At 41.8% G+C, this 27860-nt stretch overlaps 2 protein-coding genes and 1 long non-coding RNA gene across 5 annotated transcripts in view; 1 reads left to right on the top strand and 2 right to left on the bottom strand.

Annotated features, from left to right (window-relative positions):
- CEP192 (centrosomal protein 192) overlaps positions 1–1963 on the bottom strand; it is a 60944-nt gene extending 58981 nt beyond the window's left edge. The window contains exons 1-3 of one of the 2 annotated variants that reach the window (XM_032701806.1): positions 1918–1963; positions 1073–1309; positions 119–241 (exon numbers count right to left, since the gene is read on the bottom strand). In XM_032701806.1, the coding sequence (XP_032557697.1) occupies positions 119–241; positions 1073–1242 (293 nt within the window). In that variant the 5' untranslated portion in view covers positions 1243–1309; positions 1918–1963. Of the gene's footprint in view, positions 1–118; positions 242–1072; positions 1310–1688; positions 1726–1917 lie in introns of those variants that run through there. The other variant, XM_032701815.1, reaches the window with a different exon arrangement.
- Positions 1964–4954: 2991 nt separating this feature from the next.
- Positions 4955–17630, bottom strand: SEH1L (SEH1 like nucleoporin). Of its 2 annotated transcripts, none has more exons than XM_032699200.1 (9): positions 17483–17630; positions 15629–15679; positions 14488–14634; positions 13088–13299; positions 11729–11827; positions 10545–10685; positions 10090–10247; positions 9296–9446; positions 4955–5720 (listed from the first exon to the last, which is right to left on the bottom strand). In XM_032699200.1, exons 1-9 carry the CDS (start codon positions 17591–17593, stop codon positions 5531–5533), a joined length of 1260 nt encoding a protein of 419 aa, XP_032555091.1. In that variant the 5' UTR covers positions 17594–17630; the 3' UTR covers positions 4955–5530. The 2 variants fall into 2 exon arrangements, with proteins under 2 accessions (XP_032555091.1, XP_032555098.1); XM_032699207.1 differs by having other exon boundaries at positions 4955–7366; positions 17483–17629.
- Positions 17631–17739: 109 nt separating this feature from the next.
- Positions 17740–18263, top strand: LOC116792334. The gene is made up of 2 exons (XR_004359077.1): positions 17740–17932; positions 18060–18263. It is a non-coding gene; the product is annotated as an uncharacterized LOC116792334 (long non-coding RNA).
- The last annotated feature ends 9597 nt before the right edge of the window (positions 18264–27860 follow it).

The raw sequence follows: 27860 nt of genomic DNA, 5'->3' as shown, positions 1-27860 counted from the left end.
TGAGGTGGGCAATTCAATTCTGAAGTAGTCCATAATTAGCTTATAGTACATATAAATTACATTCTACACACTGGTACCTGCACTTTAAAACAGAATTAGATTTTAATTATCTACTTACACATCATCAGGAAAGCAGAGAGCAAGTCCCTGCTTTGGCTCAGGACCTGACTGACTACTGTGAGAAGATCCTGATGGAGATGAATGCTTTCCATCTAAATAGGATGCACAGTTATCAGAAAGCCTGTAAATTTGGATAGGAAAAACACACATCAGAATCAGAATCATTCTAATACGCACTGCGCCTGTTTTCCAAAGAATGGTATAAAAAAAATCATATTGATGTCCGCTTATCTCCTGTAAGTTAAGTTATTCTAATATTTTAGCATGATCTCTTCCAGCCTTCTGCAGTTCTTTAGAAAAATACCACATTATAATTTTAATGGTTAGTGGTACCCTTTTGGAACCACCTTTTGGTTGTGGAAAGACCAGAGTATTAAGTCTGATCTACTTCTTGTTAAGTCACAGGACAGCAGTTAAGTGAGCAAAGGTTTCTAATTTTACTCTTTGCTCTACTCCTTGCTGAGCAAAACATTATAAATTGTGTTAAATTAATTATTCATGCTTAGGAATTTCATCCTTATCCATAACTCTAGTTCTTACGTTACCCTTTCTAAAATGAGTCAGATTCAGGTAAATTCGATGAACAGTTAACAGAGTCAAGAGAACACATACATAAAAAATATATTATTCTCTATAGTACTTCAAACTTGACTATACTAAGAGAGTTGACTTAAAAGAAACTTGATTGTTATCAGTCTAAAAACGAAATTACTCTTTTAAAGGGTAATTTCAATAAATTTTAACTATTTTATTAGGCATTAGTTTCATGTAGATTTTTCATTGGTAACACAGACAAACCAACATTTACCAATTACTGTGCAACTGATTAGTAAATAGCTTTAGCAGCTACCAAATAATCTGTAAAAAGATTTTTTTTCCTTTAAAAAGCTAAACGTTTCAAATGGTTCAAATGGATTTTACCCTGCTGAGTGGCATTTACCAGCAGTCTCACCTGTTGTCACACCCCTTTTGGCTCCTGGCAACAGTGGAGGCCGCCACAGGTAATCCTGGGTTTGAGGCGACAGTGACATTCTCAAAGGCGACACTCGCGCTGCTGTTCAAGGAATAGCCCAAGAAGCTCGGGAGCGTCTCGTCGGCGATATTCCTGAAGTCTTCCATCATTCTGCACAGGCTGCTCAGAACAGCAGCACTCGGCCTGGCCACACCATCAGCCCCGGCCCGGCAGCATCTGCAGCGGGAGCAACACAGACACAGAGTTACACAAGCCAACATGCTTTACTCACACCTCACAGCCGATGTTCTTTGGTAATCACCTCGCTTCATCCACAAACGTGCTTAAGAACCATTCCCGACCCTCTCCCGCCAAGACTTTGTTTTACAGCTTTCCTGGGCTGCCAGAAAAGAGCAGCGCTCCCGCGAGCTACAGAGAGCCGGCGCCGCGAGACGCGCCAGCCTATATTTAGGCTGTAAAGCCGCCCGGACCGAGGCAGGCAGAGCTTTCCTGCTTCCCTGGCTCCGGCAGCGAGCACCTGAGGCGACACAACCCCCGTGTGTCCCCCCGGGCCGCCGCTCGGCCCGGGAGCGGTGGCAGGGCTCCGGCTGCTCACCGGCAACGCGCCGCCGCGCAGGCCGGAGCTGGGAGCCGGCGACCCTCTTGTACCCGAAACAGGAAGGGGTTGGTGGGCTCTGCCCTCCCAAGGGTCCCCCCGCCGCCGCTCTCCCCGAAGGAGCGGGAGCGCCCGCGGACGGACCGACCGCCAAAACCCGGGCCCCGCCCCGCTCCGCGCCGCCGCCGCAGCGCCCCCGCAGGCCGGGCGGGCACCGCCACCCGCTCACCGGGCGCGACGCGGGAACCACCGCGGGACCGGGACCGACCCCCTCCCAGCGCCAGGGGCGCGTGCGCACCTCCCACACCTTCCCGGTCCCGCCCCCCCTCCCGCCCGGCCAATGGGAGAGCCCCAAACAGCGCCGGCGATTGGCCGGTGACGGGACACGGCCGCGGGGGAGCAGTTTGGGGAGGGACGGCGGAGATGCTGATTGGGCGAAGGGCGCGCGGCACCGCCCAGCCCCGCCCCCCCTGCCGCGTTCTGGCGTCCGTTAGGCGGGAAGCGGGAAGGGCGGGATGTTTCCCGGCATAATGGACGTTGAGGGGTGTTTTGGGAATGAGATAATAACATCGGTTTGTTTTGTTTCCGGTATTTGCTTTCAGGCCGGCCAGGCTTGGATCCTGGTACCGGCGAGTAGCTTGGGGTCTTCCAGGGAAAAGGCCGCTGAGCATCCCACCCGGGATGTCTTGAGTAGGACCAGCCCACCTGGCCCGGCTGTCTCGGCCAGGGCACAGCCGCCCAAAACGAAAAAAAAAAAGCTTCAGTCGGACTAATTTATATGACTTTTGTTTATTTATAAGACAGACGTTGTTTGTGTTCCTCACTGTTTACATGTCCCGTTTTTACCACGTGAGTCACTTAGATGAGGCTGATCAACAGAATCCCAGAATCGTTAGGGTTGGAAGGGACCTCTGGAGATCATCTGGTCCACCACCACCCCCCCCCGCCAAGGCAGGGTCACCTGGAGCAGGAACGCGTCCAGGTGGGTTTTGAATGTCTCCAGAGAGGGAGACTCCATGACCTCCCTGGGCAGCCTGATCCAGTGCTCTGCCACCCTCAATGTAAACAAGTTCTTTCTCCCGTTGAGGTGGAACTTCTTGTGGTTCAGTTTATATACAGTACATGGAAAACTTCATTTCCATCTTGAAGAGTAAATATAATGGGATTTTTAAGTAGAGGATGAGAAGGCAGGAGGTGCCTTCCAAAGTCTGTATGTTGTGTGTGTGTATGACAACAACAGATCTACATAAAATTCAGTGTTATCCAGGACATTTTTACAGTGCACTTCTACAGCTGTATTCCTGATATGGAGAAGGCAAAAACCACACATTCAACACCATCAGAAGTTTGTACTGTGTTCAAATACATTCAAAACAAAACCAAACAACAAAAGCAAAACCACCACATGAAAAGAAAAAAACCCCAAAGCCTAAAGGCTACTACAAGACCAAAAACTTCTAGTCCTAGAAGTTCAAGCTGAGATGCGGTCCAAGCACAACTGGTGCTCTTTCTGTGGTCTAGAAAGAGTATAAGGGATAATGTGTATCTTCTTTCAGAAGAAAAGGGACAGAAGCCTTACAAAGTGCTGTATACATTTAAAATATCGCAAGTACCTGCTGTAATCATCCCTTCCTAAGCCCTTCTATAATTGCCTTCCCTTCTAGGGGTTCTGCTGCTTATGCCCAAGGGCCCAGATCCTGCACGAAAGTACAGTTCAGAGTTTTGAGTCAAGGAAGCAATACAGACGAATAAAGAGGGAAGCATGAGTTTGAGGAAGAGGAGGTGGACAGCCAAAGACAGGGACTGAAGGGCCCAGGTTTGGAGAGAGGTCAGTACAAAATAACAGGCTGGGGGAAAGGCAGGCATGAGCCACAAAACCAGCCTGAGTTCATTTGTAGAGGTCAAAGTACTTGGCCAGGTCATCCTAACATGACTTGTGTGCACTGCAGCTGTAATAGCATGTTTCCATTAGTAAGAATTATGAATGGAACTAGGATATCTGACCATATGTGCTCATCACAGAGGAAAATAATGTGACCATGCTGACTAAACTGTAAACAAATGCACTAGAAGCTGCAAAAATGCACAAAAGCTGCAAAAAAATTGTCATTTATTACTATCACTAGATATTCTGTGATCTTTTAAAGGGTTAAGACAGAAATTCTGCAAGTGGCTTAAACCTTCAAAAGTACATTCTGCTGCTGGCATACCCAGAAACAGTTTGTTCCTAACAGCTGTTAGGAATGAATCCCAGCATAATAGTTTTGAAAGGTTTGTTGGTTGTTTTTTTTTTAATTATTCATTCTCTCCCAGAGGAATAGTTACTTCCCACCCCCCATTTAAACTTTATTTTCTAATCGTGTAGCATTTCTGTTGTTTATGAAGTATGGCACAGTTTTATAAGTGTTTACTTTTTCTGGTAAAAAGGTATAGAACTTTTTTCTTCCACAGTTCTGTTCCTGCTGGCTGGAAAGTATCAGCAGCCTCCCTTCACACACCGTCAGCAACCACTCCTCCACACCAGTGTACCTCGTGGTTTTTTAGTAAATTGAGACTAGACTCCTCAGAGAAAAATAAGGAAACAGAAGTGGTGGATCTGAACAAATAAAGTTTTCAGAATACAAGTAAAACTCACAGGAACTTGCTGTCACTTTGGAAGGATGCAGGCTGCCCTCTCCATTACCTTATATTAGTGCTCTACTCCAGGAAATATCATAAACCCATTCTGAAGCACACTGAAATACACTATTACACTTTGGATTTCTGCTGCACAGAAGCCTCCTTTTTCCTTCCTCCCCCGAGATCTGCCAAACAAGCTTAGCAATTATATCCTGTACAGTAATGCTACTCCCTAGAACTACTACATTCTCTTTGTCCAGAGTTACCCTCCCACCTGTCTTGCACCAACATCTGAGTCAATGCCAACATGCAGCTACACAGCAACAATGTTCCTGTTTTGGAACACATCTTTTAAGTCAGCGCTCTTTCTTCAAAAAGTCCTAAGTGATTAATTCAGTCACTGAAAAAGAATTATGAGATAATGTGAAACCCAACAGCTCTAGCAGTCCCCACAAACCTTCAGCACGTCCATTAGAAAAGTTGGAGCACATTCTGTGTGCTGCACATGTAATATGCAGCTGCACATCTGGAATGGCACGTGACAGCACAAAAGCAGAGCTAGGAGAATGGACACCTGAATCCAAAACCCTCCTTCATCAGGAACATATTAAAAAAAAAACAACCTATTACAAGGAAAACTGTACAAATACAGATCTTTCAGAACAAGTTTATTAGTCAAACACAATTATAAAATTTAAATATTTATACAGCAAGATGGAAAATTCTAAAGTAAAACCAAACGCGCCAAATTATTTAGCTGCAGTATACACAGGAATGGTTTTGTTTCTTTTATGAGCTGATCCAGTATCAACTTTTCTCAACAATTTCTTGAATGCACATTTAATTTTGAGAATGTGTTTCACGTGTCAGTGCAGTATACAAAAAGAAAAAATTAAAGCCGTACTGAACTGATTTCATAAAAGAAAAAAAGAAAGAAAAAAAAAGAAAAAAGGACAGGCACATCGAAGGCAGCCACTCCATAAATAGCTCATGGCTAATACTGTTTGTATGTGTTGCCATACTTCAAAGGGTAAAAATTAAAATGTTCCTTTGATACACAAGTAACAGGTTCTAAATCTTGTTGTTTGTTCTGCAAAACATGCATGAATGTCCCAAATTTTTTAAAATCTTCTGTACAAGAGAAGGAATACAAAGGCAGCCAGAAATGGAAGCATTCACAAACACCAGAATAAGGCCCTTCAGAGTTTATTTAAAGCAACATGTTAAACCCCTTCATTCTCAGGTAATAGATTAAGAGGCCGAGATACACATCGTCTGCGAGGGTGAGGATACTGGAGGTTGGCAGTGTCAGCATCGCAAGATTGCTCTATCAGAGGAGGAGGAGGAAGGAGCTGGGCATGACTGGACCATCTCGATCCAGCCCGTGGGGAATCCAGAGGGGGAAAGAAATACCTGAAACAATTAAGAAAGGAACAAAACACCAAAACAAAAAACCAAACCAAAACAAAAAAACAAAACAAGAAAAAAAGAGAAAGGTAGTAAATACAAGGAGAACCAAAGGGGAGAAAAGACATGCTGGAAAAAAAAAAAGGCTTTAGTATATCCATGCCAAAACCAATAGAACATAATAGCAGAAATCAAGGCTTGTAATTCAAAACAAGACAAATCTGGAAATTGTTCTTTAAAGCAAAATAATACAGTCTTTCCCACTGAAATTCATAGAAAAGAATACTATAGTCATAGTTCTAGTATACATTTTTACAAAAGAATGGATTGCTTTGGAAATCAAAAGGATGGTGTGGTACAGCTATTAACAGGTTTTCATTCTCCCAGAATTTCTGTGATTTGTTAACAGCCTTCAGTAACACTTCATTTGTGACACAAAATATACATTAAATATTATCAAAGTACATTTTCTGCATATGCATCTAATTCAGAGTAACTTCACAGCGTTTCTAGAATAGACGTAAAACCACCATTGTTTTTGCATTAATACACATTTATAGAGAATAACTATTTTCAATGAAATACAGCCTTTGTATGTATTTACATATTGCTGCAAAATCCTCAGAGTAAATTTAAGATTCCTGGTGAGCGCAAGATTCGGAATTATGCCACTTCACGTCATTTTGCTGCTGTTTTTATTAGAACTTACCCGTAACACTTGTGCATTTTAGCATAATTATATTAGATACCTACAGATGTTTTCTCTCGTTTACAGTTCTGTGGACTTACAGAAAGGAACAGCTCTTAAACTAATTAATGAAATTAAGGGACAATTCACAACAAGCTGTATTTTGGTTTCTACCTTTATATGGCTGAAGTGTTTGCATTTTTTAAGGATACTATGTTTAGAGAATTTTAGGTACTCCATGGAACTATTACCACAGGAATGTACAAATACATATCAGAAAAAGTACTTCTCTTATGATGACAAAAGTATGACAGTACTCATAAAACATTTATTTGAAGTCATACTAAGGGATATAAATGAAGCAATACCCAAACTACTGATAGCTACCATCTGTACAATTGTCAAAACAGTTTTCTTATTCCTTTTAAACTAACAGTTTCATATATTACAAAGCAGTTACAACCTTGTAATGTTTAGGAATCTTAATCAAATGCTGAACGCTATGAAATGCAAAACAAATTGGTTCTCAAAACAATTTTAATGGAAGTTATTATAATGGTCATTTCCCTCCTCCCATCCCAATCAAGGACAAAAATTCTCATTTTTAATCATGAACTAGTCTTTTAATTTGACAAGCTTTCATATAATACGTTCTGATGAAAGTTTTGGGGGTTGGGTGGGTTGTTTATGGGTTTTTTTCCAATACAAGAAGCCTCTCCAAATATTTTTCTATCAGGAGTTCCAATAGTATCAAACTGTGCAGGCTAGTACAAAAAAGTGTACACAACGTGTTTTAAAAAGGCTTTTTGAACAGCATTTAGTAGTTAGCAGGCTGCTGGTGTCTTGGGAGAGGTCAAACGGCGTTGGGGAGGGGAAAAAGGAGTTCGTTTTCCATTCCTGTGTGCATGCAACAAGCAGCAAAACACCAAAGTTACTCCAGTTAGCTTGGTATCAGCTCTGCTTTCTGTTAAAAAGGACATAATACAAATGGAGAATGGAAATTGTATCATAAATCTAGACACGCAATTACATCAACATAACAATATAGCCCTACTGATTTATTTCGCAACAATCTACATCACCTGTTCTGAAACTTAATTTTGAGTACAAATCCAGTGCGGTGATCGTGCTTTTACAAACTTTTTCAGATCTGCATATTCTTTAGCTGTTTTAAGTGTTTAAATGTATAGACACTGAAACAGCATGTACAGTCACAGACAAAATAAATTATGTGTAAGATACCTATTCAATGTCGATACATCAACCTTTATCAGCGTCTTAACACTAATACAAAAGTTAACAACTGTGCTCACGCAATTCAAGGCAGTGTTAATACAGAGAAAAACATGGAGTTAAGGCGTATATTTTTTATAGTAAGGCTCAATCCTAGGACAAGACACCATATGTTTGGGAATTCCACAGCCAATGACATAATTTTGGAATTAACGTTTTGTTACAAATTGGAGCCAAAAATAATTTATTAAAAAACAAAACACCCTCCAAAATGCAAAGCAATTGAGGGAGTCTAAAAATAATGCTAGAAGTTCCAGATTCACAATGGCTTACTACCAATTTCAGGGACAGGAGAACCACCACCAAAGGGGTGGGGTAGGGAAGGACAGCCTTGCTGGCAGCACACTTTAGATAAGGAGATTGTGGAAACCACACCCTATGCAAAACGAGTATAAAATAGCCTGTAGTTCCCCACAGGAGCCCAAACAAAGAGTTACACAGCTCTGAATATACTATTCCCAAGATAGGGCTGTATTTCAGCATTTTTTTGCTACACTGTAAGTAGAACATGGAACCAGATGACCAATACGATTCTGATGCCCTTTTTTGTGGGACCATTACCACCCCTTGCTGTCCCATTTATCTTGTGAGGAAAATGTGAAAGCCCTCCTCTGCTCAACACAGCTAGGGATCTGGAAGCCAGAACTGGCATTCAGGATTGACTGCTGAAAGGGAAGGAGAGGCGAGGGAATGATGACACAGTGCTGCTCTCCAAAAGCAAACTTCACTGATCAGCACTTTAAACCGAAAGAAAGCCACATGAGTAGCTGCACACGGATGGAAATGGAAGCTGTGCCAAGGCAATAGAAAAAAAATAAAGGTGGCCACAAAACTTGGAAACTGCGGCTACAGAATTTGGCCACATCTAGTCCTTACATAAGATTTACAGTCCTGTAAAGCTGATTGTACAGACTCCGCCATGCAGAGGAGGGGCTCAGTGTATTTCTACATTTCGGTGTGCACAAATTTAAATGTTTCTTTTTCAGAAGAGGCAGTTAAATTTACCTACTAAACAGCAATTATTACAGAATAAAAACCTAACAGAGATTAAAACAAATTATCTGCAATACAAATGCCATATAAGGAAGATTAAAAAAAACACAAAATTGATGCTACACCTGCAAAAAGCAAGTAAACTAACACTAGTATTTGATTGTTGAAACCATACATTATGAAGTAGCTTTTCCTCCTTCCCTTCTGCTACATTACCCCAGTGAAAAACAGAGTTTGTTGCTGGTATTTTTGCTTCACTTTTAAACATGAATCTAAAGCAAAAGGGCAGTTATACAGCAGTTATGATGAAGCTTCTTCTTTGAAACTATTTCAGAAATGCTGTTTTTAATAATGTGAAAGGACTAGAAGTGAAAATAGTTGTTTACATTGCTTATTTACACATTCTGATTCAGTGTGGCTTACAGTTTTGTTCATTTTCCCCTTAACAGTGGTACAGCAAGACAACACCACAAAGCAAAATCAGAAAAGCCTGCAGAAGTATTGCACTTCGAAAAAATGTAAAACAAACATGAAAGCTAAGTGAAATTAAGAAGATTCAGAGAAGAGACCATTTACTGAAACTCTGTCTCCTTACTAATTAACCTACCTGCTGGCAGATGATCCATTTAGTGAATTCTGTAGACTTGTATTGGCTGAACCTAGAGAGGCATTAAAAATTCCCTGCTGAGAACTACCATTCACCGGACTCCCATTACCTTTCAGAATACCAGTACACTTCCAGTTGTCCATGTAATTAGCTGCAAATATAGATGTATAAAAACTGTTAGTTTCTCTTCTGAAGCTCAGCATTCCCTACAAATATGTTTCAACTACCATACACCTGGTGTGAATCAGAATGGAACTTCAATGCCAAAATATAAATTCCAAATAGCTGAGGATCTGGCCCTTTAGCTGTCTGACACTCTTTGCCTATCCACAACTTAAAACTCAGTTTTCACTACTAAAATACTGAGAAACAAATGCGAATGTATAAGGAAACTAGCAGGTTTTTTTTTTTGGTTTTGTGGGTTTGCTGTTGCTTTTGGAAATGTAAACTGAAAAAAAGCCAGTTTGCCTGAACATTGTGACATTTTCTGGGTTTAGCATCAGAAAAAGACAGTAATGCAGTACATATGTTACTTTGTAAAATTAAAATTTTATATAGCTCTAGTCTGGTGAAACAATTTCAGGGTACAGGAACAACTATTTGCAACAGCCTAAATCATGCAAGTGTTCCAGCACAGAAGGTTATTTCTTTTTCTGAAATGTAAACACAAATATAAAAAAATTCACAAATCTAAAATGAACTTTCCCTCCAAAATTATGTTCTGAGTAAAATTTCTCCAGTATATCCAGCATACTACAAAGTTAATATAATATATGTCAAGTGGGTAACCTTACCCTTCCAGAGCCTAACACAGCCATCATCACCAGAGGAGGCAAGCACTGTGCCCGTAATATTCCAGCTCACTCGCCACACCTGGGAGTTGTGGTTATCAAACTGTGCCACAATATGAATTTCAAATTTTGTTAATCCTCCTGATGAAGTCAATTCTTTCCTGTTTAAGAGAAAAGTGATAGTTCTGCACACACCTGTTCAAAGGTCTGGGTTTGAACATGATGACAGGAAGAGAGGATACATCTTTCAAGCAGTTTATACAACTGTTACTAGATGAGGAGTGCTAAGAGGGTATTTAGACAAAAATTACAGACTTGCTCACAATCTTGTCATCTTAAAAATCAGGCTGCTAAAAAAAAATCCTGCATACATTAAGTTACTACTGTTCCTTCATAGATACTACTAAAATAAAACCATAATATCACATCATAACAAACCATCTTCCTCTTAAGCTCACCTTAGAGGTTTTAGCGTGAAAATTCGTACATCTTTGGTTGCTACAGCCAAGATATGGAAGGATCTTCCCAGATTTGGAGCAAATGCAATATCATGTACAGGATCTGTGACTGTCATCAAAGCTTCTGCTTTTGCATATTTTCTGTACAGCATAGGAAAATAACTTTTAATGCCATCAAAACTGCCAGTGATGCAGGTTATATAAACCAGACACAGGGGAACAGGGAAAAAGGGTTAAGTATACATAAGACTTGCAAAAACAAAAGTATTTTCTTAAAATAAATTGTAAGTAATAATTTCAAGCTGATTTCTTCAGAAATCGAATACATCAGATACAGTAACCACTAAAACCAGTATGCTAAATCATACAACAAAGCAAGGATTCCTGTACAAAGAACATTTCGTCCACAGTTGGAAAAGAGAAATAAAAAGATTCTTCCATTCACAAATCTAAAGGGAATTTGCATCTCAGCAACTTACTACATTTTCTGTTGTAAGCGGACGGCTACCTGCCTCCTCTGCTGTATGATAAACATGTATCCCATTTTTTTATTTACCACCAGGTAAGTTATAGCAACTTGTCTTTATTGTTAATGCATGGAGAGCATTGTCTGAAGGTAGGCATAAATCCACAAAACACCCTGGCTCTTTTCCCACACCAATCACTCTGAATCAAACACAATTTCTCTGTTATTTAACTGAAGTGATGGTGCACACACTTCCTGGCCTTTTCTGGTTCTGTGAACTCTTGACTGTGTGAACTTTCACAGAACATTAGAAATTCACAGGACTTTCTGTTATTATAATCATGCCTTTAAAATCATTTGAAGGTGTCTTTGAACAAAACAGTGCCTCGTGCAACACAATTCAAATTTCAACTTTGTCCTCTTAATTCCACGTGCAAAATTAAGAATATAAATTAGGAGACAGCGAAACAATTCTTCCTTTAAAATTCTGGTAAGAACAGTGGCATTTCTTCACTGACATGGAATAAAATTATCAATATCATGTTTGTAAACATCAGCTGCCATTCTGAGGTCTTCCTCTCTTTTCCCATCCAATGGCTCATAGACAAAATTAAGCTATTATCATTTACTACTTCACATCTAGTAACAGAAATAAAAGACCATATATTATAAACTACTTTATGATCCCACAAATGTTACACATTGTCATTTAGCATACCTGGTATTTTCGTTATATTCATAAATTTGAACCTTTGCCAATATATTTGGACTGTTGTCATCACTTCCTACAGCTATCATTGGAGAATGTGCTCGAGAGCTAAAACGCAAAAACAAATACTGTTAAATTCACAAATGATTCCACGAAAGTTCACCAAGCAGTTTTTAAATTTAAAACACTATAAAAAACCCCCAAAACAATAACAAAAAAATATGACAAGGGAAAACATCACAAGGAAACAAGTTAAGTGCTATTCATAGTTACCAGTATCTCCACTCTGATGTTTTAAAAGCCCACTATATACATTCACCATGGTGAAATGATTAGGAAACATTATTTGGCAATTCAAAATGATGTTCCCAGAGAGCAGGGTTGATTTCATATATGCATGGTGCAGTCTAGCATTTGCCACAAGTTTCATGGCACAGTCTGCACTCTTTGCAGTGCTTTTAATGACTGATTAGTGTCATTTTGTTCAGGTTTTGGAAGACAGCTTACACAAGCTAAATGTATATGAACTATAGTTTTTAAATCAACTTTTAACCCTATTCCACGCACTGAAGTGAAAGCCTGTATGTACTCTGAACCTCCAGCACAGACTATTACTAATGAATAGAAGAATAACTGGATCAGCAGGACACAATACTATGTCTACAGGGGAAGCAATTAAGTGCTTCTGGACGAACAGAATCCAAAGCAGTTCAGCCTTGCATTGTTTTTCCCCTCCTGTTATTGCTGGGGGAGGATGTGAGACGGGAAGCAAAGGAGAACCTCTGCATTCAAGTGTTCTGTTGGATAGGGACTACCCCACTGGACTCCCCTCTGATTCTGTCCAGTTCAAGAAGGTTAAGTACATCATTGAGCCCCTGAGGACAGAACTAAAAGAACAACTCTTGGGCTTCATATCTGTGCTAGCAAATAGGAAGCTCTTGTGGCTCCTTTTACTCTGCTGCACTGGTAGGGTTCATGTGCTTCTTGGAGTTTTCAAAATTATTATCTATTGCAACATCATTCTAAATGAAAGAAGAAAAACACAGGAATTGTTCCTTTACACTTTCTTTTATCAAAATCCCAGTAAAGTTTTATGGGATAAATAAAAAGCACTCTGTAGCTTTTTAGGTTGCTACTTGTTGAAAATAATTAAACTGGGAATATTTCCTCACAGAGCATAGGAGGATTTTTTGTAACATTTCTCTGGCTCTCACAAACTTGTTTTATTAAAAGAAATTTCAGCAGAAAGTTTCAGATGTACCCAAGCGCACACTCAATCTTCTCCACAGGATTTATTCCACAAAAATTCAGAACTCATTCCTCTGCTTAAGCAGTTATAAAGTAAAACCTATAGTTTTAATAACATACCTTGAAGGATTCCAAGAAATACAACTGCAGCTTAGCTTACATGAAATTTCATGCTGCAGTGACCACTGACTGAGATTCATCACATCTGGAGCTTCATAAATCCTTACAACTCCATCTGCTGAACAGGTTGCTAACATAAGACCCATATGCTTGGGAGCAAACTTCACATCTGTAACAGATGTCCTACTGTCCACTAGAGTGGTCCTCTTGACCTGCAAAGAAAAGGCAGAGATTCTACAGAGAAATGCTAGAAATTTCCATCAAAAATTTATTCCCTAAGGAAGGCTAAACAAAGTCTGACAACATCATTTCATAGGATCACTAACATCTTCCATCAAAAACTTTAAAAAAAAAAAAATCTTTGTTCACCAACAAATTGGAGAAATAACAGATCATCATTACAGTGATGCAAATTCAAGCATGAAGAGATACCTCACTGTGATATCACACTTCTGATACCAAAAGGAATTGTTCAGATTATGCTCTTTAGGAAAAAAAAAAAAGCATCACCATGTAATATAAGCACAAAATAAAAAAGTACTGGCCAGAGGCAGTTTCATACTATCCTCTTCATTCATACTGGTGACAACATTAACTGCCCTGTCTAAGGACACCACTTTCCAAATTCAGCACTGTTGAAGTTTATCATGAAGCATTTTCTCACTGAAGCACCGAAATAAGTGCTTCTGATAAGGGAACAGGTAAATGCAGCAGGCATTGGATAGGATGAACAGCTAAAGAGGAAAAAATTGTAAACATTTCTTTTTCAAGTAATTTCCTCTCCTGCCAAGAGAGCCTGGCTGAGCCTGGTTTGAGCGGAAAACTATGATCACAACTGCACATAGAAGTGAACTTTCATAATCCACTGGGTGCCAACAGTCTTGACAATCCAACTCCTCACAATATGTATTTTAACATTAGAAAACTTTAGTAGAAAGTAGAAAACTTCAGGTATTTTAGCAACTTAAAACATTAGAGGCAGGAATAGTACTACACGTAAAGCATAGCTGGAAAATAGTCTGTTTAGATCTAAAATTCCCATGATGAAATGCTATCCTGAAAATCTACTTCTGAGCAAAATTTTTTATTTCCCAAAAGAACCTTGATCTATTGTTTGAAAGACGAAAAAGACCAGCATGAGACATTTTTGAACGAGCTCTTGTTTGAGAACTTAAATTCTACCGTAGATGGAAATTCACGTTTGCAAGTTGTTTGCCAGCGAACACCTTATTATGAAACACCAGTAACAGTGACAGTGATTGGCCTGAATGTTGCCATTTAGCTGTTTTCCCCAAATGTTGTAAAAATACTTACTTTATATTGGAGTATTGCCACAAATGAACAAAACATAGGCAAAATCAGGAACACTTTATATTAACAGAAAAAAACACAACTCTCACCCAGTGACTCTGTCCTCGGAGTTTATCATTTGACTCTCCCACAATTTCTTCCCATACAGCTGCTGTTCTATCAAAAGAGCAGGAAACCAAGACCTGCCCAAATTCAGGATGTGCCCATGTCACACGCCACACAGATCCACTATGGGTCTGCAAGAGAACAACAAAACACTGTAGAGAAGCATACTTACTGCATTAGTCCAACAGACTATATATTTTTACGAGCTTCTGCAGAAGGGAATTCCTATTCCTTTGAAAGCTCCGTTCTTTTATACCAAGTTACACAGCAGCTGTTGCATTTATTTCAACCACCACTGCAAGGTTTTGTTGCTATTAATAAGTGTTTAAAAGGCAATTATTACAAGTGTTTTCCAAAACATTATTTATTACTACTTTAAGTTCCAAACTAAGATTCTGCCTTGACGCAAAAAGTTGTGCTTTGGTTTTGGTCAATTTTCAGCCATTATCATGCTTACTTCTAGCTTGCCTAAACTTTTCAAAAGCATATGTAGAGCATTGCTTATCTTCTTTTTAATATGAAGCTCCTCTTTCTACCTATTCAACCTTCTTTTCTTAGAGAAGGGGAATTCAAATGCTTCACTTGCATTTTCATTTACAGGTATGAATGCATTGTGGTCCTAATAAATACAAATTTAAGGACAATTCAGAAGCTGAATGCACTAATTATCCAGATGAAGCAGAGTCTCTATATGAGTTCTCAGAAAGGTTTTGGAGGAAAAAAACCCAGAGGTTAGATAGTGTAACATTTAACAGTCAGACCTCTTCCTTTTTATTTTTTCCCTTTTTTTTTTTTTTAAGTCTTACTATATGCAAAAAGGAGAATATTCAATTAAAAACAAAGGTACTGTTTTTCAACTCCCTAAACCAGTTACAGTTATGTTTACTGATACCGAAGTCTGACAACATAACTAAGTACAGAAGACTGCATGTTAGCCTCTGCTTTAAATGAGAGGCATTAGAGATGTTTTATAAAAGCAGAGAAAAAGTATTTCATGTAAAACATACAGAATCTACAAAAAACCAAAATTATTTCTACTATATAAGTCAGCAGAAATGAAGCATGTTTCTTCAAAAACAAAGGATAAATTATGGTTATGTCTGTGTAATTTTTATAAATACAAACCTTCCAGCTGGCAGTGCAATGCCAATCCCCATTTTCACTTTTGTCCCAGACCTATTGAGAAATCAAAACACAATCATACAATTTGCAAATAAAGCTTACTAAATAGTACCTTAAAAACACAGCCATACATATATATATATACACATCAAAAAATATAAATAAGAATATACATGCATACCACTAGACGTTTTCATCTGGAAAACTGTACTTGGCTCAGTACACAACTGCACTTCACTCACCCTTGAAAATATCCCTACTACAGGTCAGGAGAAAAGGCATCACCTGCAAAATCCACTATTGTATGACACCTATCTTTAAAAAAAGTAATTTACATGGAAGAGAAATTATTGCCATTCCCATACTTCATTCACTGTTCCAAAAGTACACTACTCAGTTTCGCTCTAGAGCCTTGACTGTCCTCTGGTGCTCAGCTCTGGCTGCAAAACCCTAATGCAGCACCCAGCACCCATCCCAAAGACACAGCAGGACAGCAAAAAGAATCAAGGTAGTGGGAGAATAGATTTGTTTCTCTTTCTAATATTTCTGCCTTGATTTATAACCACATGCCGAACCTTCCCCTCTCTTGATTTACTATACATCATCATATTTATGATTTTTTTACTGAAAAATTATGAAAGAAGTCATGAACATAAACAAATGAAAGACACCTGTAGAAGTCTGCCATCCACTCCTGTTTGACACTCGTTCACTTTAAAGCTTTACTGGAGCCCAACTCTGTAACTTTTCCCCAACTCCTATTCCACAGGGCCCACATAATGAGAACAAGAGCCACGCCACATACAAGTGCTGTAAAACTCTGGTTAGAGTAAAACTTCTGAAGACCGTCTCATAAAGGATTCAGTTATGATTGGAAAGTAACATTACAATGCTGAAGAACATAGTCACTGCACTCTACCTACCTCTTGGCATCCTTCTTAACAACATCCTTTTTAGGCTGCAAGTTCTAGGTAGTCAGTCCAAACCAAAGACTTACATGGTTTTGGCTTACTTTTGGGGGGGACTATTTTGTTGTTGCAGTTGGTTATTTGCTTTTTAATCTGTGCTGAGGGAGAAGGGGCTGCTCGCTTGTTTTTAAGTATGATCTAAATGTGACGCAGCTTTCTACGGAAAAAAAACCCCACATTTTCTCAGCCATCCACCCGATCTAACGAAAAACATGACTGCTCTTTAAATTACATTTCTTAGTAAGAAATATCCACGTAACCGCGTAACCCCTGTAACTCCTGAATTTTTGTCTGTCTTCTCGCTATGCACAAAAAAGGGAAAAGGCAGTCAACTCTTCGTTAAAACAAACATAAACTGTTACTTTATTTCCTCTAAAGGAATTAAGATATGCAAAAAATTTTACAGTTTCCTTCATCTGCCAGAGCACACGTGAGCACTTCAACTTCAGCCTTTTGCTTACTGGCACTTAATTATGAAATAACATCTTCTTCCCTTAATAAATACAGATTATCGGCGCTACACTATGAAGCAGTAGTCTCTCCCCTTAATGTTAATAAATACAGATCTGCAGTTGAATCAACAGAACAAGCGCCACGGCCGCAGCCACAAGAGCTCGGGAATGTTTTCCTAGGTGGAGCCGTGGGTGGGAAGCGGCGTTCCCGTGTTTACAGGCGTTCGCGCACACAAACACACAAACACACGTGCCCTTATGTGCGGGTGCCTCCCGCCTCCTCAGCCTCCTGGACCCACAGCCCGTCACCGTGCCAGTGTCTCCCGCGGGACGAGCCCCCGGCAGCCCCTCGGCCCCGCCGGCTCCTCGGTAGGCCGTGCACCGCTGGTGCCGCGGCACCCCCGTCGCCGGCACAAGGCCCGGCGGGTCCCGCTGACCTTGACGCTCTGGTCGCTGGAGCAGGTGGCCATGCGGCGGCCGTGGAAGTCGAAGGACACATCGTGGATGAGGTCGCGGTGATCGGCCGCGATGCTGCGCGCCACGAACATCCCGGCGCGGCCGCCACGCGGGGCGGAGGGCGGGGACACGCCCGCGCGCGCAGCCGCCGGCGCCCGCCGCGCTCGGGGGGGGGCGGGCCCGCGCTTGCGCGCTCCCGCCCGACCCCCGGGGCAAGGCGGGGAAGGGACGGGACGGGGCTGGGACGCGGTGGGGCGGAGGGGTTATCGCGGGTCGGGGCAGGGCGGCCCTCCCCGGGAAGTTACCCCCCTCCAGCCGCGACCCACCGCGACAGGGCCCTTCCCATAGCGACAGGACGAGAGGACATAGTGTCAAAGCTGCTCCGGGGGAGGTTTAGGTTGGACGCCAGGAGGAATTTCTTCACAGAAACGGTGATTAGCCACTTGAATGGGCTGCCCAGGGAGGTGGTGGAGTCACCGTCCCTGGAGGTGTTTAAGGAAAGACTGGACGTGGCACTCAGTGCCGTGGTCTAACTGACGTCGGGGTGTTAGGTCACAGGTTGAACTCGATGATCTCAGAGCTCTTTTCCAACCAAATGGATCCCGTGATTCTGTGTGGTTCCCAGCCCGGGCTTGCAGGCTCTGCTAACAGCGCCGCTGCGTGTGGCGCCCTATGGAGCGAAATCCCTTCAAAGTGCGAATCCGAAAGCTCAGGAGCTCGCCATAACAATACAGGTCAATAAGGAAGCAAACTCTCAGCGCGGCAGTGTGTGATGGACCGCATTTGCTTCTTTAATAATTTACTGTGTTGATGGACGCTGTCAGATGAGCCCTCCGGTGCGAAACAATGTGAGACCTGCTTCTCGAGGAGAGGTATATAAGAGATAAGTTTGGAAGGTTTTATAAGAAAGATGAAGCACGATGCAGGCAGGGGAGGAATCCCCAGGCAGGTTGGAAGCTCCTACAAGGAAAGGCTGAGAGAACTGGGTTTGTTCTGCCTGTCAAAAAGGAAGGCTTTGGAGTGACCTAATTGTGACCCTCCTGTACCTGAAGGGAGCCTGCAAGAAAGATGGAGAGAGACTTTTTACAAGAGCATGTAGTGACAGGACAAGGGGCCTTAAAATGAGGGTAGATTTAGATTAGATATTAGGAAGAAGTTCTTTGCTGTGAGGGTGGTGAGACACTGGAACAGATTTCCCAGAGAAGTTGTGGATGCCCCATCCCTGGAAGTGTTTAAGGCCCGATTGGATGGGGCTCTTAAGCAACCTGGAAAGGTGTCCCTTTCCGTGACAGGTGGGTTGGAACTAGAGGATCTTTAATGTCCCTTATAACCCAGGCCATTCTACGATTCTAAGTGAGACAAGGTGAATAAGATCCAGCCTATGAAGTAGAAGCAGAACAGAGACTTTCACATGGTAGAAAACTCATCCTGAGTGACTGAGCTCTGGGCAGGAGCTATAGACTGATAATTACTGGCCTGTAGTCAGTGCAAAATGAATTCACTGAAAGCAGATGGAGACTCATGAGAACTCAACACTCTCACTGCTGACCTACCACCTTCCAGGGAGCTCCTCACCAGCAGAAGCACCGTCTTCCAATATCCTGCAGTATCAACTCACAAACTGGATCATGCAGCTTACAGTGCTAATATTTTTTAAGTACCATTCATTCATTGTATCACTGAGCACAAGACCATTCCAGCATCTTTTTTTAAGAAATACTTCATCTGTAAGCCATGTTATTTACTGGCTATTCTGAAGATAACTACAATGGCTGATAAATATTAACAAAGAAAAAATAATTCGTTCTGTACAATCCAAATAGCAATAATGCAGTTAATAGATTTAAGAGAAAAACTAAATAATAATGAAATTATGGTAGTGGTAATAAACAAATAAACAACAGCAAACACAGTTATGTTTCAGTTGTTATATAACTGTTGTTATATTTCAGTTCCAAAACAGTACTGAAGTCATTAGGACACCTTCATTACCTTATTCTTATGATACAGTTTTCCAATCAGCATTAAGTAGAGAAGGAAAAAGAATGAGATGCTGAAAAGTAGTGCCATGGGAAAGGACCTGGGGGTCCTGGTCGATGGTAAGTTGAATATGAGTCAGCAGTGCCCTGGCAGCCAGGAGGGCCAACCATGTCCTGAGGGGCATCAGGCAAAGCATCGCCAGCCAGCTGAGGGAGGGGATTGTCCTGCTCTGCTCTGCACTGGGGCAGCCTCACCTTGAATATTGTGAGCTGTTTTGGGTGCCACAATATAAAAAAGATACTAAGTTATTAAGTGTTCAGAGGAGGGCAGTGAAGGTGGTGAAGGGCCTTAGGGGAAGCCATATGAGGAGCAGCTGAGGTCACTTGGTCTGTTCAGCCTGGAGGAGACTGAGAGGAGACATCATTGCAGTCTACAACTTCCTCATGAGGGGAAGAGGAGGGGCAGGCACTGATCACTTCTCTGTGATGACCGGTGACAGGTTGTGAGGGAATGGCCTAAAGTTGTGTCAGGGGAGCTTTCGGTTGGATATTAAAAAAAAGGTTCACCCAGAGTGTGGCTGGGTACTGGAACAGGCTCCCCAGGGAAGTGGTCATAGCATGAAGCCTGACAGAGTTCAGGAGTTGTTTGGGCAATACTCTCAGGCACATAGTGTAAGTTCTTGGGGATGGTCCTGTGCAAGGCCAGGAGTTGGACTCAATGATCCTTCTAGCTCAGCATATTCTGTGATTCTATGAAATAGAAAGTTCCCTGAAATCAGATGTATTTTTATTCTCTTGATTCAAGTCTGATTCAGACCTTTCCTAGAACATTTTTGGTATTTGGAGCTTTAACAGGAGATTAGTTTTACCATTTTCAAAAGGATTTTTGATTCTCCCAAGCTCATTTAAAATTTTCACGTTCAGTTGTGGCAATGAGAAAGTCACATTCTGTCCACTTGGTGAATAGAATTTATTCAGGGATGTCCAAATACTTCACAGGATTGTAAAGAAACCATTACCTGCTTGTAGAGTAAACCTGACAGTTTGATATTTAATGCATTTGTTTTTACACACTGTAAACTATATTCCATAGGTACTGTTGGAGCTGCTGTTATCACATGCCATAGGGATCACTTCACTGTTTCTGCATAACCTGCATTATTAATATGCAAGTATTTAACACCGTAATGCAGATGTTTCATTGTCAGGCCTTATATTAAGACTAGGTATGCTGGTACTCAAATTTGATAAGGAATTAAAATAGATTAATGATAATAGATTAAGAGAAATGACACCAAACTTGGACTTGAAGGGACACTGTGGCTTTAAAATGCTAGGACTTAATTATTTTTAATGATACCAGGTAAGGAAATGATAACATGTTGAAGAGTATTTTCATGGCCAAGTACAGGGAATAAGATACAAAATGTTCTCAATTACAGAGAATAGCAAATATGGAAGGATTTAAAAGAAGTTACTACCTGGTTTTATATTCTTATCTAAGTTAGCCAATGATAGTTTTAAAATGGTATTTTTTAAAATACTGCAGAGCTAAATCTTAATGGAGAACAACAGCTGGAGTTGAAAAGAAGAATTTGCAAGTTGTTGTCAAGAAAATTTAGACATCTACATTTTAGCTGTTTATATTAGTGGAAAATTTGGGTTGGATTTTGCAAATAACAGAAAATTTGCAAAGCATTTAAAAAAATAGCTAATGAAAGGAAGAGGTTAACGTTTTCTCGTTTCTGAAGATGAACTGGTATTGCACAATTCTTCTCCTAGAGGGAACCCTTACTGTGGACTGTAAGGCCATGGTACAAGTACCTTTTTTTTCCCCATGCAATGTGCACTTTGGAGGTTGACGTTTCACTATTTTCTAATAGGTAAAATTTAAGTAATACAATAGGAGAAGCAAGCATATGTGATTGTTCCTGATAGTTCCAGTGCTGTAATTAGAGAGATATTAAGTGCTATTCTCATATGTAAGAATAAAACAACAACAAAAAAACCCAACAAATAATATTAATACATTTATTTGGATTGCTAAAGATAAAGGTTTTTTTTACTCTTTCAGCAGAATTAGAGACATTTGTACTTTGAAACTTAAATTATTGCTTCATTCAAACAGCTGGAGAGACAGTGCCTAATAAAAACATTGAAGCTGATTTATAAGTTCTTTAGTTCGTGGCAGTGTATCTGAACAGTTGATTTTGTTAGCTCTTTTTGGGAAATGTCTTTTACAGTAAACCATTGGTAATATTTATAAAAAATTGTGTTTCTTTTTTTTTCTAAGAAGAATTGTTTCCAGTCAGTGATTCAGCTGTCAAAATCCAGTTCTTTTGCAATTTTTAGTAATGATTTTATCAAGACTTAGAGTATGTTACAAATTCTGGGTTAATATTCACCTGATTAAATTCAGTTTATTTCTTCAGCCAGTAATATCAGTATAGTTGGAGAAGGGCAAAATTGTCAGACACAAATAATTGGCATCAATCTATTTCATTTGAATAATATATAAATGTGTAAATCTATATATTATTAAAATTATATATATATATATATATTTTGTTTGAACTGAAATGTTTGATTTTTTGACAAGACATGGAAGTTGAACACTTCAAATCAAAATTAGGCTTTTTTTCTAACATTTTAGTTTGGTCAGTAAGCAAAAAAAAAATCTTTTTATTTTTTTAATACACATACAAATTATTTGTTAATTTAGTTACAGCCTACTCCTGACCTCATTCTCTTGATTCAAAGCAGGTAAATCAGTTTAGATTTATTTAGAGACTGGGTCCAAAATCTTGACTTACTTAAAAAAATCCAGGAAACATGTGGGGGATTGTCATCCCAGAATGTCAGAATGTTAATTTACTGTTGTATCTGATTTCAGTCAATATCCAGGAATGATGTAAATATATTTACCTCATGTAGACATATGTATCAGATGGTTTTTGTTAGTAGGAAGTCTGACACAGAATGAAGGTTCAATAGAGGAAATGCTTCATAGTGAAAAACCAGAAATAACAAAGGGAAGAGGGGACAAGATAAACCCTTTGTTAAGGCAAGTAGTCATTAAATAGACAGTCAAGTCGGGTGAAAGGCATCCGGTCTAATGAAGAGGCATTCACATCTTCTGGGAAATGAAACAATGCTTGTTTTAATCCTTTTAAATGGCCAGACTATCTCTTGGATTGAAAGTAAAATAAAATCTGCTGAATAAGATCAAAGCTCTCTAGACCTTTTCAGGAAGATTTCAAATGTTATAAAAAAATTTGCTATAAAAGCTAACATGCTACATCAAAAGAGGGATTTTCCCATAATGTAACATGAACACAATATATCTAGGATCACAGAAGTCTTGGGTATGTACAAGTTTCGAGCTGGCTTCCCGCCAAGTCCCCCGAAACTCGACAACAAGGACCCGCCTCCCAGAGAGGGAAAAAGGGGAAAAAAAAAAAACCAAGCAGCCAAAGCTATAGCAAAATATATATATATATATATATGTATATACTTTACATATGAGACAGATACACAAAAGGAGAATACCACACACCGGGGGGGGAGGGGGGGGGAAAAGGGAGAAGGACAAAAAGGGCAAGGACCGAACAAGTCAAACGGCCAGCCGAAGGCAAACTAGCAAAATCTCACCACTTCCCTTCGAACAGGCAGGATGACCAGACACGGTCCTCGGCTCTCCCCTCACGCGGGCAGATAACGGCAGTCACTGTAGGCCTCGGCTCCAGATAAACCCGACCGAAACAGGGACCCACCGTTCTCGAACCTCGCCGGAGAGGAAGAGAGCGAGATCCCTCCCGCTGGCTTTATTTATACCTCAAGTTACGTAAAGGAATAGCATGGAATACTTCCGTGATCACTTTTCTAGTTCCTTCCTGGCTACAAGTTGGTCTCCAGGAAGGCCTAGAGTGAAACCACCACATTCTCCACCCCTTATTCCATACTATTTCTTTACGTAACACCTATGTTTCATGTTCGCCTACATCCCGCGCATATATAGCATAGTTGTCTCGTCGTTGGAAAATCAATGCCGATGTCAGTTCAGTCCAGATCTTTGGTCTCCTCAGTCACAATTACAGTTTCGATTTATGGCTGTTTCGTCACTGGGCTGTTTCATCGCCGGATACCAGCATCAGCTTAGTTCAGGTCTCTCTCTCTCATCTGGTGACTGGCTTCCTGTAAAAACACAACTTAGGACCTACAATTAGTTTTTCCCCAAGGCTAAATTTCCTTGAGGCACACACTGGATGACTCCATCCTTCCTCATTAACCACCACGTATGTCCTGGCCCTTGAGCAAAGACAATCCCACGAATGGGTTTGTCTTGGCCTGAGGCAGGGGTAACCCAAACAGCTTTCCCTAGCATTCCCCTCAAATGGATCGCTGGAACTTTATCTCCATCAACAATGTGAAGGGATTCTGCCTGTGCAGGGCCAGCTCGATTGACAGAACCCCTGGTGTTAACTAGCCAGGTAGCCTTGGCTAAGTTTTTGTCCCAGTTTTTATAAGTTCCTTCTCCTAATGACTTTAGAGTGGTCTTCAATAGTCCATTATATCTCTCAACCTTCCCAGCAGCTGGTGCATGATAAGGAATGTGGTACACCCATTCGATACCATGTTCCCTCGCCCAAGTGGTGACTAATTGATTTTTGAAATGAGTCCCGTTGTCTGACTCAATACGTTCTGGGGTCCCGTGTCTCCACAGGACCTGCTTTTCAAGGCCCAGAATGGTATTCCGGGCCGTTGCGTGGGGCACCGAAAAAGTCTCTAACCATCCCGTTGTTGCTTCCACCATGGTAAGTACATAGCACTTACCTTGGCGAGTCTGTGGCAGTTTGATATAATCAACCTGCCATGCCTCTCCATACTTATACTTATCCCATCGTCCACCATACCATAGGGGCTTCAGTCTTTTTGCCTGCTTAATAGCGGCACAGGTCTCACAATCATGGATAACTTCAGAAATGATATCCATGGTTAAATCCACCCCTCGGTCTCGTGCCCATCTGTGGGTGGCATCTCGGCCCTGATGACCGGAAGCATCATGGGCCCATCGAGCCAGAAACAGCTCTCCCTTCTGCTGCCAGTCTAGGTCTACTTGTGACACCCCTATCTGTGCAGCTCGGTCAGCTTCTCTGTTGTTATTATGTTCTTCATTAGCTCGCTTCTTGGACACATGGGCATCTACATGGTGGACTCTCACATTCAGACTCTTCGCTCTGGCAGCGATGTCCTGCCACAAGTCAGCAGCCCAGATGGGTTTTCCTCCACGCCTCCAGTTCATCTTTTTCCATCGGTCTAACCATCCCCACAGAGCATTGGCTATCATCCACGAGTCTGTGTAGAGGTAGAGTCTCGGCCATCCTTCTCGTTCGGCGATGTCCAGGGCCAATTGGACGGCTTTGAGCTCTGCAAATTGACTCGACTCGCCTTGACCCTCGGCAGCTTCTGCCACTCGTCGGGTGGGACTCCAAACGGCTGCTTTCCACTTCCGGTTCCTTCCTACAATACGGCAAGAACCATCAGTGAAAAGGGCATAACACCTTTCTTCATCTGGCAGCTGATCAAATGGTGGAGCTTCTTCAGCTCGGCTCACTGGTTCTTCTTCTTCTTCTGCCAGACTGAAGTTCCCACCTTCAGGCCAATTTGTGATAACCTCCAGAATTCCAGGGCGATTTGAGCTTCCCAATCGTACACGCTGCGTAATCAAGGCTATCCACTTACTCCACGTAGCATCGGTGGCATGATGCGTAGGGGGCACCTTCCCTTTGAACATCCAACTCAAGACTGGTAATCGGGGTGCCAGGAAGAGCTGTGCTTCAGTACCGATTACCTCCGAAGCTGCTCGTATACCTTCATATGCCGCTAAGATTTCTTTTTCCACAGGGGTGTAATTGGCCTCAGAACCTCTGTAGCTTCGGCTCCAGAAACCCAGTGGTCGCCCTCGCGTCTCGCCAGGCACCTTTTGCCAGAGGCTCCAGGAGGGACCTTTATCTCCAGCTGCAGAATAGAGTACGTTCTTTACATCTGGTCCCGTTCTAACTGGTCCAAGAGCCACGGCATGTGCAATTTCTTGCTTGATCTGCCTGAAAGCTTGTTGTTGCTCAGGACCCCACTGGAAATTGTTCTTTTTACGGGTCACAAAGTAAAGAGGGCTCACAATCTGACTGTATTCTGGGATATGCATCCTCCAGAAACCTATTGCTCCCAGAAAAGCTTGGGTTTCTTTCTTGTTTGTGGGGGGAGCCATTGCTACAATCTTGTTGATTATGTCTGTTGGTATCTGACGTCGTCCATCTTGCCATTTCACCCCTAGGAATTGGATCTCTCGGGCAGGTCCCTTGACTTTGCTCTTCTTTATAGCGAAACCGGCCTTGAGGAGAATCTGGATGATCGTCTGTCCTTTTTTGAAAACTTCTTCTGCTGTATCCCCCCATACAATGATGTCATCGATGTACTGGATGTGTTCGGGAGCCTTACCCTTCTCTAGCGTGACCTGGATCAGTCCATGACAGATGGTTGGACTGTGTTTCCACCCCTGGGGCAGTCGATTCCAGGTGTATTGAACGCCCCTCCAGGTGAAAGCAAACTGTGGCCTGCACTCTGCCGCTAAAGGAATGGAGAAAAACGCGTTGGCTATGTCGATGGTGGCGTACCACTTTGCTGTCTTGGACTCCAACTCGTATTGGAGCTCCAACATATCTGGCACGGCAGCACTCAACGGCGGCGTAACTTCATTTAAGCCACGATAGTCCACAGTCAGTCTCCACTCTCCATCGGATTTACGCACAGGCCAGATGGGGCTGTTGAAGGGTGAATGGGTTCTGCTGACCACCCCTTGGCTCTCCAACTTTCGGATCATTTTGTGGATAGGGATCACAGCATCTCGGTTTGTCCGATACTGTCGTCTGTGTACAGTTGTTGTGGCTATTGGCACTTCTTGATCTTTAACTCGCAGTAATCCTACAATGGAAGGGTCTTCTGAGAGGCCAGGAAGGGCAGACAACTGCTTGGACTCCTCTTCAATCACCGAGGCTATACCAAAAGCCCACCGGTACCCTTTCGGGTCCTTGAAGTATCCTCTTCTTAGGTAGTCCATACCAAGGATGCAAGGGGCTTCTGGCCCCGTCACAATGGGACGCTTTTCCCATTGGTCTCCCGTCAAGCTCATGTCTGCCTCTACTACTGACAATTCTTGAGACCCTCCGGTCACTCCAGAAATAGTAACAGTCTCGGTACTCTTACACTCTGAAGGCATTACAGTACACTGGGCTCCAGTATCTATCAAGGCCTGGTATCTCTGAGGATCCGATGTGCCAGGCCATCGAACCCACACAGCCCAGTAAACTCGGTTATCTTCTTGGTCCCTCTCCTTCTCCTGGCAGAAGGCAGGGCCCCTCTACTGGTCTTGATCAGAGCATTCGTCGTCAGAGCTTGACTTTGACTTCTTAGACTTTTTGCCGTTGTCGAAGTGGACCTCCATCTTCTCGTGTTTTGGTGATCGCAGTTTCTCTTTTAAGAAATCTCCGTCTACTACATAGACAACTTTCTTGTCAGTCTTCTTTCGCTTCAACTCCCTCACTCTAGCTTCAAGCTTAGAAGTGGGTTCACCATCCCACTTCTTCATGTTTTCTCCTTTACTACGAAGGTATGCCCATAGTTGGTTACGTGACCAACGCTTAGAGTTCTCTTTCCTTCGACGTGTGAATGACAGGGACCGTGAGCGAGATCGAGACCAGGATCGAGGTCTAGGCCGAGGTCGTCTTTGTCGGTTCCACCGTGATCTTCCCATTGGCCTTTCTTGGTAATCTCTATACCTTCTGTCCTCTCTGTCTCTAAGGTCGTCCTCATATCTGGAACATTCATAATCTCTCTCCATTCTTTCCCTATCGTAGGTGCGTCGGTAGAGGGGATTGAAGGAGTCTTCCATATTTTCCTCTATGGTTCTTATCCAAGCACACATAGCGTCCACGCTTGGTTCCTCCATCTTTGGATTATATACGGATATCAAGCAGGAAATATATGGTTTGGGGGCACCTTGAATTACCTTTTTCCACATTGGTTGCGTGCATGGAACATTCTCAGGAACTTGGATGTCATAATAATCTGGATCAGAATAGATGATCTCCAGCATGGCCAATTCCCGTAGGTATTGGATGCCTTCTTCTGCAGTCCTCCACCTTCTTGAAGAACTCTTCAGGGACTCCTTAAATGGGTATTTCACTCTCACCGCGTGGAGGATTCGGAGCCAAAGGCTGGACGCCATTTTCTCCCTCCCCATTTCTTGCTCTATCACAGGGTCTCGAGCAATGGATCCCAATTGTCGTGCTTCATCACCTTCAATTACATGACTATCAGCTCC

This window comes from Chiroxiphia lanceolata, chromosome 1, assembly GCF_009829145.1.
Source record: "Chiroxiphia lanceolata isolate bChiLan1 chromosome 1, bChiLan1.pri, whole genome shotgun sequence".
Classification (NCBI taxonomy): Eukaryota; Metazoa; Chordata; class Aves; order Passeriformes; family Pipridae; genus Chiroxiphia; species Chiroxiphia lanceolata.
The sequence above is the reverse complement of the archived record's forward strand: the minus strand, read 5'-3'. Positions and strand labels throughout refer to the sequence as shown.